Source organism: Pundamilia nyererei, unplaced genomic scaffold (assembly GCF_000239375.1).
Source record: "Pundamilia nyererei isolate P.nyererei 1_Seehausen unplaced genomic scaffold, PunNye1.0 scaffold00047, whole genome shotgun sequence".
Classification (NCBI taxonomy): domain Eukaryota; kingdom Metazoa; phylum Chordata; class Actinopteri; order Cichliformes; family Cichlidae; genus Pundamilia; species Pundamilia nyererei.
Window position 1 is genome coordinate 2,700,612 of NW_005187448.1, and position 17,004 is coordinate 2,717,615.

At 41.1% G+C, this 17,004-nt stretch overlaps 2 protein-coding genes across 3 annotated transcripts; one reads left to right on the plus strand and one right to left on the minus strand.

Annotated features, from left to right (window-relative positions):
• Positions 1 to 5,382, plus strand: zgc:153867 (myosin light polypeptide 6). 2 transcript variants are annotated; one of them, XM_005732607.2, is made up of 7 exons: positions 1 to 83; positions 487 to 514; positions 2,574 to 2,717; positions 2,820 to 2,993; positions 3,210 to 3,287; positions 3,774 to 3,808; positions 4,885 to 5,382. In XM_005732607.2, exons 1-6 carry the CDS (start codon positions 81 to 83, stop codon positions 3,800 to 3,802), a joined length of 456 nt encoding a protein of 151 aa, XP_005732664.1. In that variant the 5' UTR covers positions 1 to 80; the 3' UTR covers positions 3,803 to 3,808; positions 4,885 to 5,382. The 2 variants fall into 2 exon arrangements, with proteins under 2 accessions (XP_005732664.1, XP_013766183.1); XM_013910729.1 differs by lacking the exon at positions 3,774 to 3,808.
• A 3,519-nt stretch (positions 5,383 to 8,901) lies between these two features.
• On the minus strand, positions 8,902 to 16,766 carry c1ql4a (complement component 1, q subcomponent-like 4). Its single transcript, XM_005732608.1, has 2 exons — positions 15,728 to 16,766; positions 8,902 to 9,317 (listed from the first exon to the last, which is right to left on the minus strand). Exons 1-2 carry the CDS (start codon positions 16,271 to 16,273, stop codon positions 9,138 to 9,140), a joined length of 726 nt encoding a protein of 241 aa, XP_005732665.1. The 5' UTR covers positions 16,274 to 16,766; the 3' UTR covers positions 8,902 to 9,137.
• Positions 16,767 to 17,004: the final 238 nt, after the last annotated feature.

The following is a 17,004-nucleotide window of genomic DNA, read 5'->3' on the forward strand; positions in this document are numbered from 1 at the left end:
TTTTCTCACCCCACCTTCCACTCGACCCGTCACATTCTTTGGTTTGCCGTCGTCTCGGACACACCTTAGCCGACACAGCCATGGTGGGTTTTTTCCCCTCATTCACATCTTAGCATTACCGCAGTTGTTATGCAGTTAGATATTATTTTCAGTCTTTTAACAAAATGGCCGAACTTTGCAGAGATGTTAAGATGAACTTGAATATCCGAATTGGACCGCTGGGCGCAAGCGGAAGTGCAACTTTAGATAAGCTAGCACTAGCTTGAATGGCGGATAAAGTTAACAATTATACGACTTGTCGACTAATGTAATGACTGGGTTTAGGTTAAGCATTAGTGAATGTGGTAACGGTGGGAAATGTTATCTGCAAGTTCAGGCAATCTAAATAACTGTAAAGTATTTCACAGATCCTTTGATGTAAACGCGAGCGAGCTTTGCACAGCTTTAAGGAACCATTTTCATGTAGCCTAATTTCTTTTTAAACAGTCTGACTTCTCAGAAGATCAAATCCTCGGTGAGTCTTGCTTTTGTGTTGTGGCATGTCCATCGTATTTCTCCTGTTTGGTGTTCTTTCACTCGTGCTTTTTCCAGATGACACTTTGCCCTGTACCTCCACTATCATCCTGCTCTAAGTCCTCCGTCCGCCACAGCAGCAGTAGCAGTCGTGGCCTTAGACCTAAGTTTTCCTTCTGTTTCTCCTTTTTTATATTTTCGTACTGTTTCATCACTTTTTTCCACTTGCAACTGCTTGTCCTTTTCCAGATTGAATTTAACCTGGATCAGATTCATGGTAAGTCATTGTAAAGGGGACGCCTTACACTAAACTGATGGCCATCTCGGAGTGTTTTAGGGTGTGATCTGCATGTCGGTTGTGGAGCCAAGACTGTCGTAAATGTGTACGATAGCCGCTTTGCACTGGTGTTTGGTACGTCAAAGTCAGCCATAGTTGCACATAATGTTGTACTACTCACCGGCCTTGATGTGTGTTGCAGTTTTATTTTGGTTTATTTTATTTTGAAAGAAGTTTTGAAAAGCCAATCATGGCCAGAGTCCATATTTGCTCTCACAAGTCTTGTTCTGTTAGAGCGCAGGCTTTCCCGCTTTTGTCAGTGTACCATAAACTTTGCCTGCTATCTTCCAAATAGCTCATCTCCACTCTGCCCATTTTTGGTGCTGGATAAAGTGGTGGATGGGTTTTGTCCTAGGGCTGGTTTGTTTAATCATAGCTGACATAATAGGCCAGAGCTACTCTCACTCTCCTCCTCCTTCTCTCCACTCCTCTAATAACCAAATATGGTGCTGGGAAAAGTGCTCGCAGGCGAGAAAGGAAGAGAGACATTCCTCAGAACAGGGGGAAAAAAACTCCACAACAGTGCCTACGCCTTTTTTTTTGTTTGTTTGTTTTGGGGGGGGAACTTTTTTTTTCTATAACATTAGAAACTGCCTGCTGTTGTGTAATCATGCTCCGTGTCTCCCTGATTGCTGGAGCTTAGGCAAGCATTTATTTCACTGTTTGACACTAGAATGGCTGATTTTAGATCATTGACAGTTGATAAAGCTGACTCCACTTGAGCAGCAACAAAGATGCTCAATACTTTTTAATGTAAAGGCTTAAGAAGGTTTAGATGCCTCAGAGGTTTATTAACTATTCATTAGTAGTATACAATATTAATATGTGGAGTTGCCAAACAGTGATGGTGTTAAATGAAGCTCCTCCGATCATTGGCAAGAAAATGCTACCTCCAAGACTATTGTGCTAGATGGCCTTTTGTGTCTGATCAAAGCTAAAAGGGTGTCCAAAAATTATTAGAGGTTGTTAGAGGTGATACTAGATCAGCATGAAGCTTAACTGAAACTGTTATTCGATTAACATTTTTGCAGCAGTTGGCTGAATTGAGTTTTTGTTGCATTTGTTTTCTAGTAAAATTACTAAGCACGTCACTGCCTGTTAGAGAGATTTGCCTGCTTTTGATGCCTTGTATTAATACAGGTTTGAGTCTTTTTAACCTTTGTTTAAGAATGAACACAACTTGTGAAATAGTTTAGGTGGGAAATGCACAAACCCTTAACATGCAGGCATTAACTGCAGTAAATCGACTGTAACTGTAGTAAAGAGTTTTTGAGGAAGTGATGGTTGCAGTATCATCAGATGGTGTGCAGATGGTGTTTTGTTTTTTTGTTGTTTGTTTGTTTGTTTTTTTAACTTTGCACCACACTTTACCAAAGATTCATTTGTGTAAAGTGTAAGTTTTCGCAATATGATCAGTTATCTTAGCGAGACTGGCTAACATTTTCATGCGTTGAGTGTCATACAAAAGCTGGGCAGGTTTGTCAGTTCGGTGCTTTGCATCCTGTCTGTTTTGCCAGATAACTTGTAAGTTTATAATTTAGTCTTAATCAGGATCTTTCTTTAGTCTGCTTGTTCTCTTGTTCTTTTCCAATCCGTTGCTTTTCTGCTTTCATTTCCAGTTCATTTCCTATCTCTTTATCATTTCCGCTCATACTCATGAACATCTCGTCTTAAATAATTCATGTTCATACTTTAATTTATCACGTGTCTGTGTGTCCTGCAGAGTTTAAGGAGGCATTCCTGCTGTTCGACAGGACAGGAGATGGGAAGATCAGCTACAGCCAGTGTGGAGATGTCATGCGGGCCCTGGGGCAAAATCCGGTTAACGCCGAGGTGCTCAAAGTCCTGGGCAACCCCAAGTCTGAGGGTGAGGGAACAAGATTGAACGTACTGGGTGTTACATACAGCAGTGACAAAAGGGAATCTTCTCTGACACAGGCCTGCCTTATTTATTTTTACTTTTTTGCAGAGATGAACACCAAAATGCTCGACTTCGAGCAGTTCCTGCCCATGTTCCAGGCCATTGCTAAGAATAAAGATCAGGGGACGATGGAGGATTTCGTGGAGGGACTCCGTGTCTTTGACAAGGAGGGCAACGGCACAGTAATGGGAGCAGAACTACGTCATGTCCTCACCACGTTAGGCAAGCTATATTGTTATCATTTCTTAATAGCTATTCAAATGGAAATGTAGGACTCTGTTGGGATCACACTACTTACATTGATTTCAAGTTCCAGAAGCGTATTGTTCCTGAAATTGGTATACAAATTGATATCCAGGGAATTGCAAATGTATTTTTATCTTTCCAACATTTTAATTTGTAAGTTTTAAATTACTTGTGTTATGTTCCATTTATCAGGTGAGAAAATGACAGAGGAGGAAGTAGAGACGCTCTTGGCAGGACACGAAGATGCAAATGGGTGCATCAATTACGAAGGTGAGAGCTGATGATATAAAAGGTCAAGCTGGGATGCTGGCTACAATTAAGCTAATGCAACAGGATGTCGTCATCTCAACTCATCTCAAAATTCATGCATGGCATTGTGTGTAGGCTATGCTGACTTCAGTTATTGTGCATTTTCTGAAAAGTCAATTGAATGTAGCTTAAAGTTATGTATGTGTGAGTTTGGCGTCCATTTCACTGAGCCTTTTGAAAGGGGTAAAAGTAAAGTGTCACATAGACATAAATGTGCTATTAAACATATCAAGTGTTCATATGGATCTGAAGGAATGCAAACGTTCCTGTGCTTCAGCGTAAACGTAACCCTGCAAAATTCCTTCCTGTGACCCTTCAGGGGGCTCCGTATCATTCATGTTGGCGTCTTCTAATACCTGTTCTTACCTCTTCTGTTTAATGGACTTCTGTAAGAGGCTCTGTTTAAATGTCAGCGTCTGACAGTGTGTTAATGTTCTTCTTCCACAGCGTTTGTTCGTCACATCATGTCAGGCTGAGGGCCGGTACGGGCATTGTATACCATTGGATAGCACCTCCAGGCTTTCCTGCTTTTAGTTTCCAGATAATCCAGCTGCATTAGGCCATCCTAACACTAGTCAGCTTTAGTTGCGCTGTTTGTATTGGTAAATTGGGACAGTGCACTGTTGCTAAGTAGATTTGACCCATAGATGTATGTGGGAAAGCCTGGTGGTCTTCCTCGTTTCTACTTGAGGCGCTGACCCATGTGTAGCCTCCTGCTCTTCTGTCCCTCTCTCTCCTGCAGCCCTCTGTCTTGGCCCCTGGCCTGCAGCATGGCCCTCTGCATGTGTCTATGACTCCCCCCTATATTTATGGGGATATGGTGGACACACAGGGAAGAGACTGGTCTCATTCAGGAAAAGCCCGGTGGCCATGAAGCGAAGGCATTCGAACTGACTGGTGTGGTGGTGTGGTTATGTTGCAGCTCTTCTAATCTCGTTTGCATGTCACTGGTGCTATTAAACAGGCCTTTACTATACTGGTGTCAGAGGTACTGGTCTTTTCACAGATGCAACACACATATAAGATGTACCTTTTCAGATAGTCATGTTTTACATTTTTAGATGGTATAGTCACCAGCTTTGGGAGAGTGGACCAGTCCCTTTTTCTACTAACAAGAGAATCGCAATGAGTCGCTCCTGTGCTGACTGTTTCTTTCCTCTGTATTACTGGAAACTGAATTTGTAGCTGGCCGTCTCTCAACTGGACTGTAGCTCCCTTGACCTTCTTCGCTTTTCTCTTCTTCTCAGCTAGAGGAAAGCATACAACGAGGATGGCTTCTCTAACCAGCTCTTTTTGGATCTTAGATTGCCAGTTGCTTTGGCTCAATAGGAGGTTGAGGTGATTTCACCTCTTTCTCTCATCCCCGCCTCTTCAACCCTTCTTTTGCTCTGGGCGAGCAGAATGTGGAGAGATCTGCCTCCAAATGCAGCATCTCCCACCCAGGCTCAGCAAAGCCGGGTGAGGAGGGGGCATTACCTCCACATGCTGTAGTTGGAGGGGGTCTCTATAAAAACTGATACCATGAAACTCACACTTCTCTTTTATTTCTCCTTTACAGAACTGGTCAGAATGGTTATGAGCGGGTGAAGACGAAGAGCAACCCACTTTTTTCTTCTTTTTTTTTTTTCATGTACCCCCTTTTTCCATTTAGCTTCTTTCCATGAGTTATTACTCCATCTTTAATTTAAGAAGTGCCTTTACATTCCTCACAAAAGATCCAGGTTTTGCTTCCAGGCCTTTTCACCTGTGTGACCAACTTGTATTCATTTGGGTTTATATTACCTGCAGCAGCATTTCATCATGTAAGAAAACATAAATCATTATGCAATAACTTCTGATTATTATAATTTTTTTTAGATAAGACCTTTAAAATACATATACTGTCACCAACCTGCTGTGTCATTGCTAAGACTTGCTACGGCTGAATAAAAGTGTTTCTGACTGTACGGTAAACCAGTGTATTTAAAGCCATACTAAGGCAGAAAAAAAGTTTTCTGTGTTTAGAATTCAAACAGATTTTGTTGCTGCATTTAAATAAATGTTTTCTGAGAACCCATGTGGTTGTTTTGTTTGATTTAGTATGATACAGTGAAAGATATTTTGATATATTGATTTTCGTTATTTGTGGGGGGGTTTCTGCTGACACAAGAGGGCAGTATTACTGCTGATATCTGTCTTGCTTGAGCCTTCAGTGCAGAAAGCTGCTCTATTCTGCTCCCTTATTCACATGGGGGCACCACAGCGTATAGCTGCACACATTCGATTTTGATTTTTACACCAGATGCCCTTCCTGGTGCAATCCCCAAAGGATTTTTGTATCCCAGAATCAAACCAATGATCTTTCACTTCTTAAGCAAATGTGTAAACAACTACACTTGCATTGGTTGACTGTCAGAATTTACGGTTTATACCAAAGACATGCCTTCAAAAGCCCTTTTTGCTGACTTGAGCCAAATTAGAAATTGTACAGGAGTTTGTTTCCGGTGACACTAGTTTCTAATGTAGGATCTCATCTGTTTGCAGCAGCTGTTTAGAAACATTAAAAGTTTTGTTTTTTATATTTCTTCTGGCCATGCTGTAAATTTTCAGAGAAATGAGGAAATGACAAAGCACAGACATGAGCAGTAGAGGGCTGTTTGGTGGCTTCCTGACCTTTTCTTCACTTTCCTCACAAGCAGCCACAACTATTTCCCCTCATTAGGCACTACAGCTATTGGAGTGTGGAGCTCGTGTGTGTGTGGGGTAAGGTTCAGGAGGGTGTCATAGTCCAGTGCTGAATAGGTTGTCCACTAATTACTCGGTGTGTGTGTATGTGTGTGGTCGATGGAAGTCAAGGCTATTGATTATTTTAATCCTCCTATTTGTGAGTCTGTGATCCTCGTGGCTCTGCATTCGACAGGGGAATCACTAATGGGCCTCAGCACAGCCTGTCTCAGACCTCTCCCCGTCCAATTAACTTTCAACTGGAATCTGCCAGGAGAGAGAGCCGGGGGCTGGGCCCAGGCGCGGTGCGGCTACATCCTCCTTTTTCTGCTCAGGAGCAACAGATTCACCAAATCCTTTACGTCTAGACTGTCTTCAGCTCTCTACTGTAATTAGATACTTCACTTTCAGCCAGTGATCTAAGAAAAAATCAAGATGCGTTCTCTTCAACATGGAGATGATGTCTCCTTCTTACTGGTTTAAAAAGTGATGAAGTGCCTACTCTAAAAAACTACTGGTCCTGAATGTGGGGAAATTATTCACAGAAACAAGATTTGGGAATTTGTGTGCAAACTTTATTTGTACAGCACATTTGGGCCTTCTTGTGAACTTTAAAAACATTTTGTGCAATGCACCAATAATTATGCATCATCTGAAATATTGCCCACCTTTTTTAATCTTGATCATTTCATGTGTAATATCAGACTTTATTGATTATTAATAAACATAAAGGTGGTTAGTAGTTTGCACAGATTTTTGTGGTGAAATTAAAAGCTACTGATCCACTTAGATAACTTTTAAAAAAGCCCTGGAATCCCAATTACTTTAATTCTTTATGTGATTAAAAAGAGATCGCATATTCTTTTTAATATGATTTTGGTGCTTGTAGGTAAGAAAAAACACCAGGGCTGAGATTTTCAGTCTTTCAATCAATAGACAGAAAATTCCAAAACTAATCACTCGAGTAATTTCTGAGGCAAAAATGCACTAGTTCCAGCTTTTCAAATTTGAGCGTGCATTGCTGCTGGACAAAAATAAGACATGAAATGATGCGTCTTTAGGAAAATTCGATGGGTTTCAATGTTTTTTTTCTTGGGTTGAGAATATAAACAGTAATGAAAATAACCGTGAGTTTGATTTATCAAATATTTGAGGTGAATGAGTGAGGGAATTTGGTAAACATGTTTACAATAGCATTGTACCTTAATTATAAATAATGTGTCCTGATATTTCATGATAGTCTCACATAAAGAGACCAAAGGGTATAAGTGTGTGGGACTGGCATTGCTTATTTTGCATGGACTCAAATATTGTTTGCATAATAAAATTATTATCTTCCTTACAGGGACAAAAATCTAGTGTCCAAAATGTAAATAATTAAGTTTTACACTTAAAGGTTAAGGTTTGGGTTAGGTGAGGAACACAGTGTCTGTGTGAGAGAGTGAGATTTGGAGGGAGGAAGAGAAAGAGAGAACGAAAGAGCCGAGTATGACATCCATAAAATCACTGAGCTGCAAGAAGTAAATTCAGATTCCAGCCAATATTTGCAAAGAAAACAGTTGTATATTTTCGTTAATGGTGAGCTTTGTGTCAAAAGCATAATAGATCATTGTCAAGACCAGTTTGGATTGTTTGCACAGCTGATTCTACATTTAAATGTATACATTACCTGCACGTAGTGGAGCCTTTTATAAGCTGAGGTCAACATTGTCAAATATTTGTTTGTGTCTTAGTGTCTTAACATATATTGGAAATCCACACTGAAGCAGGCTGCCATTTCGATTTTGACTATAGGTCCACAGAGTCATGTCATCTACTCAATTCAAGTCAGTCCAGCTGGTCAATTCAAATAAAAATAAAAAGGTCGTGTGCGTGTTTATGAGTGTAGGTGCCTACATTTAGCACTGACCTTCACCATGCCAAAACAACATGCAAGAACACAGAAAGTGTAGGTATAGATATTTTTAATAGCAACTGTCAACTCAAACGTTTCAATATACTTCATAGCCCATCCCAAAATGACTCTTTTACATATGGTGATTCTTTGACAAGGTATCTCAGACATGGCAGTGTAATTCTAGTCAGGTGTGAAATGTACAACATTTAATGAAAATAAAACACTGGACTTGTCAATGTTTCACCTCCCCACTATCTTACATGATTTATATATCCACTCACACATATTAACATGCCCACGTACTCACATACACGCACGTGCTCTCAAACACACACAATATAATGCACTTGGCAATTAAAATTTCAGTACACAAAAGTGCCATCGATGAAATGCATTGTGATATGTTTCCTTGCAATGTTCAGATGCTTTCTTTTGTCCTGCCAAGTGACATTCGGCGCCATAATCAAAAGAGAAGAGAGGAGTCAAACATCTGTTTATTCAAATGGCCTCGCTTTAATCAGTATCGTCCCAATGCTGGCTGAATCACAACAGGGATTTAATTCATTTCAATTGGTGTAATTCACTTTGAAGCTTAGAGGAAAGTATTTTACAATGATGAGTTGCAAAATGTATGCAGGCCATTCAAACAGATTGTTGGAAAGCGGAGCAGAAATGTGTAAATAAATACTGTGCAGGTAAAGATTGGAACACCTTTGTCTCAGCTTTGTTAATTAATGGCACCCTTAACACCATCATTGCAGCACGACAGCCAGACTTATGCTCTTTCATTTATTCTAGTTTGCACAATGTCATATAATATATAATACATTACAATTCTTTAGATATTTTAGAGCCACAATGTAGAATTTGAATTTGCACCTATATTGTACATATTCTGAAATTCATATTTGTATTCAAAGGGCACCAATAAAGGACTATTGGCACAGATTGACTTTATTCCATTTATCTCTGATTTTCATTTATTCCTTTGTTGTACGCTGCAATTTCAAAATGTCTTTATGCAGATATGTATGAGTGTGTGTGTGCTTGCTTGTATTCATCTATGTGCATATTTTTGTGTGTGCACTGCATTTCTGTGTTTGTGCATCAATTTGCATATGTATATGTCTGTGTAAGTGTCAGTGTGTCTATATGTATGTTGGTGTTTTGTTTTATTTATTTTTATTGTTCGCACTCTGCGGGGATTAAATTCAGTCTGGGTAGATGAGGAAGCCGGAGAAGGTGCTGTACTTATTTGTGTTTCCTCCGTGGACCTTCCCTCCGTCCAGCTGCACACACACCTCATCACCTACGTCCAAATGCAGGATCACACTGTTGGAGGCATAGTCGTAATTCTGATCAGCATCCTGAGCAATGGCGCTTGCTCTTACCTGTCACCGACAGAGGACATACACATTGACAATTAGAACACGGACAAAACTGCACAAACAGCTGCCTCATAGTCAGCGAGAGCTCCTTGTAGCAAAAAGTGTCATGCATCAGTCTCCACATTCATCACATTATGCTCATTTTTAAAACTGTATTCTTTAAAAAATATTCATTTATTTTAGGATGGGTTGTAACTCATTATTACAGCCTATACCTCAGAGTTATGGCTGTGACATAACCTCCATCAATGATGCTGCTTAAACACATGGATGGGACACTGACCTGTAACCTCAGAGGTGAACACAGCTACTATGTCTTTTATTGATCAGCTGCTCGTGGGACTTGAGGGCAAAATGCTGGGTGATGGAGAGCTGCATGGTGGTGGAGACAAGCGGACTCACTGGAGACAACGTTTTGTCTATGGGGAAAGTGGTTCAGCCGAGAAACAGCATCACTATCCACATCATCTATTGACCTGTTGCTTATGATGCTGGACCAGCTCAATATGCATGATATTGAGTGGCTATGCTTAAGCTAGACAGTTTCACATTTGCATGCTGTGCTTGAGTTTGGTATTATTGAGCAGGCAGCAGTGGATCTTTACTTGTTTGTTAACACATTTAATTGGATTTGCTGTGTGTGGACAAATACACATGCCTAGATTGAGTTACTGCTGTACAAGAAATAGGATTTGTATTAAGTGTGTTATTTAAACTTGCATATACATGTAAGGGGGGCAGATAGTAAGTATATACCTTGAAATATGAATAATCTTCAGGCAATCCAGAGTTTAATTTAAACAATATTAAAGCGGTTTCAGTGTTTAAAAATGCACAGAACATCAGCACTCCTTAAAAAAATAAAATAAAAAAGAAAGAAAGCCCTCTAAGTAGGATGTATCAATAATTCTGTTGTAGCGGCTCCAATCATCAGACACATGTCAGCCATCAGTGGCCTTATGTCTGGCTCAGTGTCCATCTACGGTGGGAGCACTCAATCTATGTCAGCAGCCAGACAAGCCACGCACATATCCATGACAGCCACAGAATATGATCTGCAACTCAACTACCATCATGTCATTCCCGTCACCGGTGCCTCTTTCTCCCCAATGAGCATGCATCAATTCGAAAACAGTCAATCGCAGAGCAACACGGCTCGAATTACTGTAACTGAAAAAATATGCTTGTTTCCCACTGCACCAATCTGTTTTTCCCTTAACTGAACATGCTGTTAACCATCTGTCCAGCCTGGAGTTGGATTGTATTGCGGGAATAATATCTGTAGGTGGTCCTAAATGAGACGATACTGCATGTTGGTGACCAGTTGTTAAGCATGGCCCTGTCCGTTCTAAACCAGATTGATTAAGGAGCTGAGAAGTCAGTCTCTGGGGGCTCGCAGCATAAAAGACACTCAGTAAAACTAACCACAGCTATTGTTAGGCTACTCCAACAGTCTTGTTTCATTACATTAGATGCCCTGATGGAATACAGGTATATTCTCCAGTCCACCAGGGAATGCTTCATATATAGTATGTGGTTTATTGGGGGATTTTTACATTAAGATGACCTAAAAAGACTTTTATCTGAAAAGCTTGTTCTCGCTGTTTTAGATCTATTCATATTTCTTAGCATGTGTTATTTCAAAAAGATGCATTTCAACACTTTGTTTCTTTTCATTTAATTCCTTTCATTTAAGCAGTTAGCCTGCTCCTATAATGTTTGCATTTTCCTAAATCTGTGAAAGATTATCTCAAAAAGACCTAATAACCAACCAACTGCATGCTTCTCGTAAAGCTAACTGAGTCTTACGTTCTTTAAATCATTATCTGTCCACGGTAGTGCTATCTTCTCTATATTCAAAGCAATATCAACAAAAGCAACTTTTCTCACATGTATTTTTCATCATCACCAGTTGATTCACATTTAAATGGCTAAAAAGAAAAACATTTACATCATTTAGAAAATGTATATTAGGCACTTAGCAAATAACAAATACAATTTTTGTTAAGATTTGACCCGTACTTTTTTTTCTAATTTTAGAGACCCTTGTGCTAACCGGCCTGACCAATTAGTTTAATTAAACATTAGTTGTAATTTACCCTTTCTTAGACCCTCAGAAGACCATCTCTCAAACAACAAAACCAATACACTGTCATCTATAAAGGTTATATTGTTCTGCTTGACATGTGTAGTGACAGCCAATAAAACATTTGCATCACTGGCTGCTTCTGACAGTGATGCTGTTGTTGTGACTTCCTATTGATACCAGGGATATGTCATCCAGCTCATTATTTTGGCCAAACAGTGTCATGGAAAGCGATGTGGGGAGCTCTGTTCATCCCTCAGGCCATCTCATATTCTAACGACTTTAATAAAAAAAAATTTTAATCTATAAATAAGAATAGCATTGATCACTCAGCAAATATAATTTAAATAGTATATGACATTATGTGAATAGATACTTCAGCTTGTGTTTCTGTGCTTGAAGGAACAATACAACCCATCCAGTGATGCAGATACCAGACAGAGAGGCATGAGGGAGACGTGGTGGGATTAGGGCAGGAAGCCGGCAGAAGAGATGGATACGGCTGGAGGACACAAACTGATCCTTGTGAAGCAGGCAGCATACAGTGCTGATCCTGGAGTTGGAAGGGTTGTGAGCCGTGAGGCAGGGGCCCCCGGGGCTTGCCTGTGGCTGTCTCTGTCTCCGCCTAGCCCTTTCATTATAGGGCCTCCAGTAAACACGCCTGGGAGCTGAGGGCCACGGGCGAGAAAGAAGGAGGGGGGGGGGGTGTAAGGAGCAGCTGCAGTGTCATTTTCTATACAAGTGGAGCCGCAGCACAAAAGACAGGCAAGGATAGACAAAATGAAGGGAGAGTGGAGAAAAACAAGGACCAGAGAGTTGAGGAAGGGGGGCCTAGAGTAACAGACTGATCAAGCGAGGCTATTTTGTGAGACCAGGGAGATGTGGGGGTATATGAAGTCTTGTTTTTATCTGTGGTGCTTTGCTCCACTGGTAATAAAACTGACAGGATTCATTCACTGTGATATACTGACCTCTTAGAGCGGAGACAATAGAAAAGTAGCTGTTAAACTTACCTAAGGGACTCCTGCACATGGCAGGGGTGTTGGGGTGGGGGGCACGATGTTGTGGAAATAGATTATTTATTGAATAGGTTTTCCCTCTCCTCTGGGAGCCCAGGGATTACATGGCGACAAGGGACTTAAGCACTGAACCGTGCCTTAGCTTGCTGTTACCTGCCATTCTGCATTGTAGCCAGTGGTCTGTGGCACCTGTGTGCACTGTGACTTCTTTTAATTATTGTGTTTAATCAGGAGCATATAAGCAGATTTTAAACAAAAATCAGAATTCAGACAGCAAATCTTACTGTGTATCAATGTCTTTCCCTCTTCGCCTCCTTCTGTGGGAGTTAATTCAGGTACCGGTCATTACAGCAAGTGATGACATTTTAACATTACCGTGTGAGATAACTTGACCTTTAACTGAGCTATTAAAAGAGCCCGTGTAAGATGAAAATACAAGGGAGAGATAAAATGAGAGTCGAAGCGGTGTCTATTTGTCTACATTGCATATTGCACCAAGAAAGTTTAATACATAGATATGTACAGAGTGGAGTGTTATAGAATTGTAAATGTGTAGGTGAGCAGCTCGCATATCAGTTAATGAGGGGAAAGGAGAGACATTCAGTGGTGTATTATCATCCTTCACAGCATAAAGCATGCCAGCATTAGCAGGGTCTGTACTAATAGCATTTGTTACCAATCTAGAATATTAACTAGAATTTAACTCTTATATTATAGGCAGTGATTTGACGAAGGAGGGATTCAACCCATTTATAAGAGCGCTGTCAACAATGAGAAGGGCTTGTTGACAGTCTTCTGCAGAGCAAGGCTGGATGCATTGAATTGTTAAGTATCTTAATGATATAATAGATATCTAGCATATTTACCAATTTTTATTTGTTGTGTTCAGTGCAAATAATATAAAGTAATCAGCTGGGCAAGAAAAGTGTTAATCAAACTTTCACGTCGTACTTTAGAATTAAACTCTAAGTGGATTACAAACATGGAAGCAGCTGAAGTGTGACCTCCCTCCTTCAATCACAAATCCCTTGGCTCTGAAACGGTGTCATGCTGCAATGATTTGTGAAAGTTAGATTGAGGTGTGTGCAGGTAGGCTTTACAGGGAGGGGATTTATTGAAGGTAATAGGTATTGGATCTATAGGAATCCCATGGAAGCCTCGCCCCAGTCAGCGCATCCTCCTGAGATCATGTCACATGACACACTCGGAGACTCCATGCAGCATGCTAGTTTGAAACATTATCAGTTGAGATAAAAGTGAAGCTATACAACTCGAATGTTTCCAGAAGGCATTTATCGGCATTCTGAATTAATTAATGCACTCATCTTAAAGTGTCTCTAACAAGCATTACATTTGCTCAACTAGTGCATAAACAGAGCTCGCAAGACCTGTTTTTCTCTCTCTCGCTCGCTCTCTCTTTCTCTAGTCGACCTTGATCACTTGTCAAGTCGAGACGTGTTGAGTGGGAGTCCATTGGTCATCATGCCTGATCTCATCCTGGCCTTCACCACCAGCCTCCCAGATGCATCGTCTACCAGCCCACTGTCTCCATACCTCCATTAAGTCATCTATCTTCCTCTGCTCCACCCCTGATCTTGCCATCAACTCACTTGTCTTGTTTTGCTCTCCCTTTTCAGAGTCTTTAAATGGACGTCTCAGCATGTCCCTGCCATGTCCGGTCTCTCGTGTTTCATTCATTCTTGCTGAATCTTTCTGAGATTATTCTCCTGGCCTGGCTGCCGCAACACAACATATAAGGTTATAAATGACCTTACCTGTTAGATAGGTAACAACACAAGTTGAAAGGCAAATTTGTGGCAATGGCAATTCGATCGACTAAAAAACAGAAAAAAAAGAAGAAGAAAAAAAGCAGCAGGCAGAGAAAAATATCCAATAAAGCTTCAGCACCTACGGCAATGGTAAAACAGGCTGTTTGATTCTATAGCCAGGAATGCAACCTGTCAAACACAGTGCCCTTTTAGTAAACCCTAGCCACTGACTGGCCTCAGGCACAATACCCGCCTGCCTCAGGGCTTCAATAACTCCAAACATGATCAGGCATTCTGCAGAATTTCATTTACACTCCATTTCCATCTACAGGCAGCTCTGTTTGGGTAGATCCCTGTTAGGTGAGTGCTCTATTTAACAGAACTGTTTAAAGAGGCCAGCTCACGGGTGTCAAATGGACCTGGGTGAGGTTAAATAATTGAGTTGAGTGAAAAGATAATTAATGGAGAATCAATGAACAAGCTGGGAAGGGGTTAGGAGAGGAAAGTATAGCGTGTGTTCAGGGGATCTCATCTAAGATGTATAAATTATTTAGCAGTCTAAAATGACTTGAATGACAATATGGAGCATTAGGCAGACAGCCTTAAACACATATTCACCTTTGTGGTCTCATGCATATATAACAGTGCATCAAATATCGAACATTGGGTGATGAATTATTTTAAACAATTAATTTTGCATCTTCAAAACCAAGTTTTAATCATCCTACTTTAGCACAGCTGCAATGATAAAGTAAACTGTACGCATGAACCAGCACTAAGCCATGTTGACCGACAGTCCTTGATACACTACATGTCTAGAGAGTAAGTTCAGAGCAGAGTGCATTTGCATTCAGAGTCCTTGATGAATGAATGAATGCGTAAAAAGAAACTTGAAGAATGTTTCTTGAATTTGGAGTTCTCTGATAAAATCCCTGTGATTTATCCCACCTCTCCTCTCCCCTCCCCCCGTCAGCCCCTCTGTCTTTAATTAGTGTCTGGGGAATGAAAGAGGGGATGAGTGGACTGTCAATTTTACATTCATTATTTATTTAGCTGAGGTGTAAACTGGCTGGTCCACATTCTGACAGACATTTCTCTTGTGCTCTTTTGCACTTCTGTTTAGGCGATAATCAAGTTCTGTGTATGATACTTACTAATTAGACTGTTCCTTTCGGCGGCAGCGGCTGCATTCTGCCACTTGTCATTTAGCCACAGTACATGTGGGAATGCAAATACCTGTAGCCGCAGTTTTAGACTGTATAGCATGAATTCGCCTTAATGAGGAGAAAGACTGCCGTTTCATTCTTTGGCTGTCATGTTGCCACCTGCTAAGTGGAATGTGCTCTGAATCTGAAGAGCTCAATGTTACAGAGGTGAATATGAGTCAATGTTAAGACGGGATGGTCAGCAGTAAATAAAAAATAAATAAATCTGCTGCATGGTCATGTGTGTGCATACATACAAATACATACTTATACATTCTCTATTTCAGCGTCTTCATGCATGCGCATCCTCACACACACACACACTTGTACTCACCAGTCCGTTCTTCCTCAGGTCTGCCCACATGCTCGTCCCGTCACCACCTCTCATTAGAACATGGTAGGTGAAGAAATAGATGCCAGGCAGTGGGCAGGTGAATTTGCCGGTGCTCGGCTCATAGTAGTTACCAACATTTGTCACCACATCATCAAACTTCAGTATTTCATTGCCGTCGTGTTGCTTTCGTAGCCCTGCGTAAAAGGCAATTTTGGGAGTGTAGAGTGAGGGAGAATAGCCACCGGGGCCTGGACCTTGGGGACCCTGTGGCCCTGGTTTGCCTGGCTCTCCAGGGGGTCCACGTTCTCCTGGAGGCCCAGGGATCCCTGGAGGCCCTCGAAGCCCAGACTTTATCTTCTTTCCAGAGTAATCCTGGGGGGGTGGAGACGCAGCTGTCAGCTCTTGGCCTGGCTGAGACGTGGTGTAGGGATCACATACCATCCTGCAGCTTCCAAGCATTTCATAATGGCTCCCTGCATTTCCAGCATTTCCTCCTTTGGTTGTGTGGACCAGCAAGGGAATGGCAACCAAGAGTATTAGAACCATTGCTACACCTACAGCAGCTCCAATGACGCGTTTCCTGCGGCTGAGCCGTGAAGCGGCCAGCGTCAGGAAGTCCTCTCCCCCCTTGGCTGGAATAGTGCCGGCCAGGATGAAGCCTCTCAGAGAACCAGTATGATTTGCAAAAGAGACGAGGAGGACTTGGGGGTGTGTGGGGGAAACAGCGTATCACTAGAGCAACTATGAATGAGAGGACAAAATGGCAGAGAGCCACGAAGGAAACAACCAAGGGAGAAAATCCAAGAGAAAATTTAAATGTCCAGGGTTCAAAATATTATGACTATATGACTGAAATAATACAAACTTCACACGCCACAGTTTTTAGAGAAGTAAGCACAAGAATCTCGATGGCTCAGATTTGTGGTGACATGGTACAAAAAACACAATTTAATTGATTAAGTCTGCTTTGCCTTTTTCTGACTTCTCCTGGAGTCCTAGAGTTCTGTTCAATTTTCAGCATCAAGCAGAAACGGTAGTTGGCAGTGAGATGGTGATTGTGAAACCAGAGCTTAATTAGAAGTATGCTGAAATGAGAGCTGGTGCCAAATTCATCTCACTGAAGAGGGAGTAGAGGTTTGTTTGTTTTGTTGGATGAAGAATAATCTACAGTTTGTGTTTTTAGTTTTTGTTTTTTTCACTGAAAAATCTTCTTTTAAGTCCTCCCTCCAAAGCAGAGGATTTCACTTCATGTGTATATCTCACTTAATGCCATGGCT

Coding starts and splice junctions, on each gene's coding strand:
- c1ql4a (XM_005732608.1), bottom strand. CDS start 16,273: ATGGTTCTAATACTCTTGGTTGCCATTCCCTTGCTGGTCCACACAACC. Junction 9,318..15,727: donor ACCTGAGGAAGAACGGACTG/GTGAGTACAAGT, acceptor TGTCGGTGACAG/GTAAGAGCAAGCGCCATTGC.
- zgc:153867 (XM_005732607.2), top strand. Junction 515..2,573: donor CTCAGAAGATCAAATCCTCG/GTGAGTCTTGCT, acceptor TGTGTCCTGCAG/AGTTTAAGGAGGCATTCCTG. Junction 2,994..3,209: donor TCATGTCCTCACCACGTTAG/GCAAGCTATATT, acceptor TCCATTTATCAG/GTGAGAAAATGACAGAGGAG.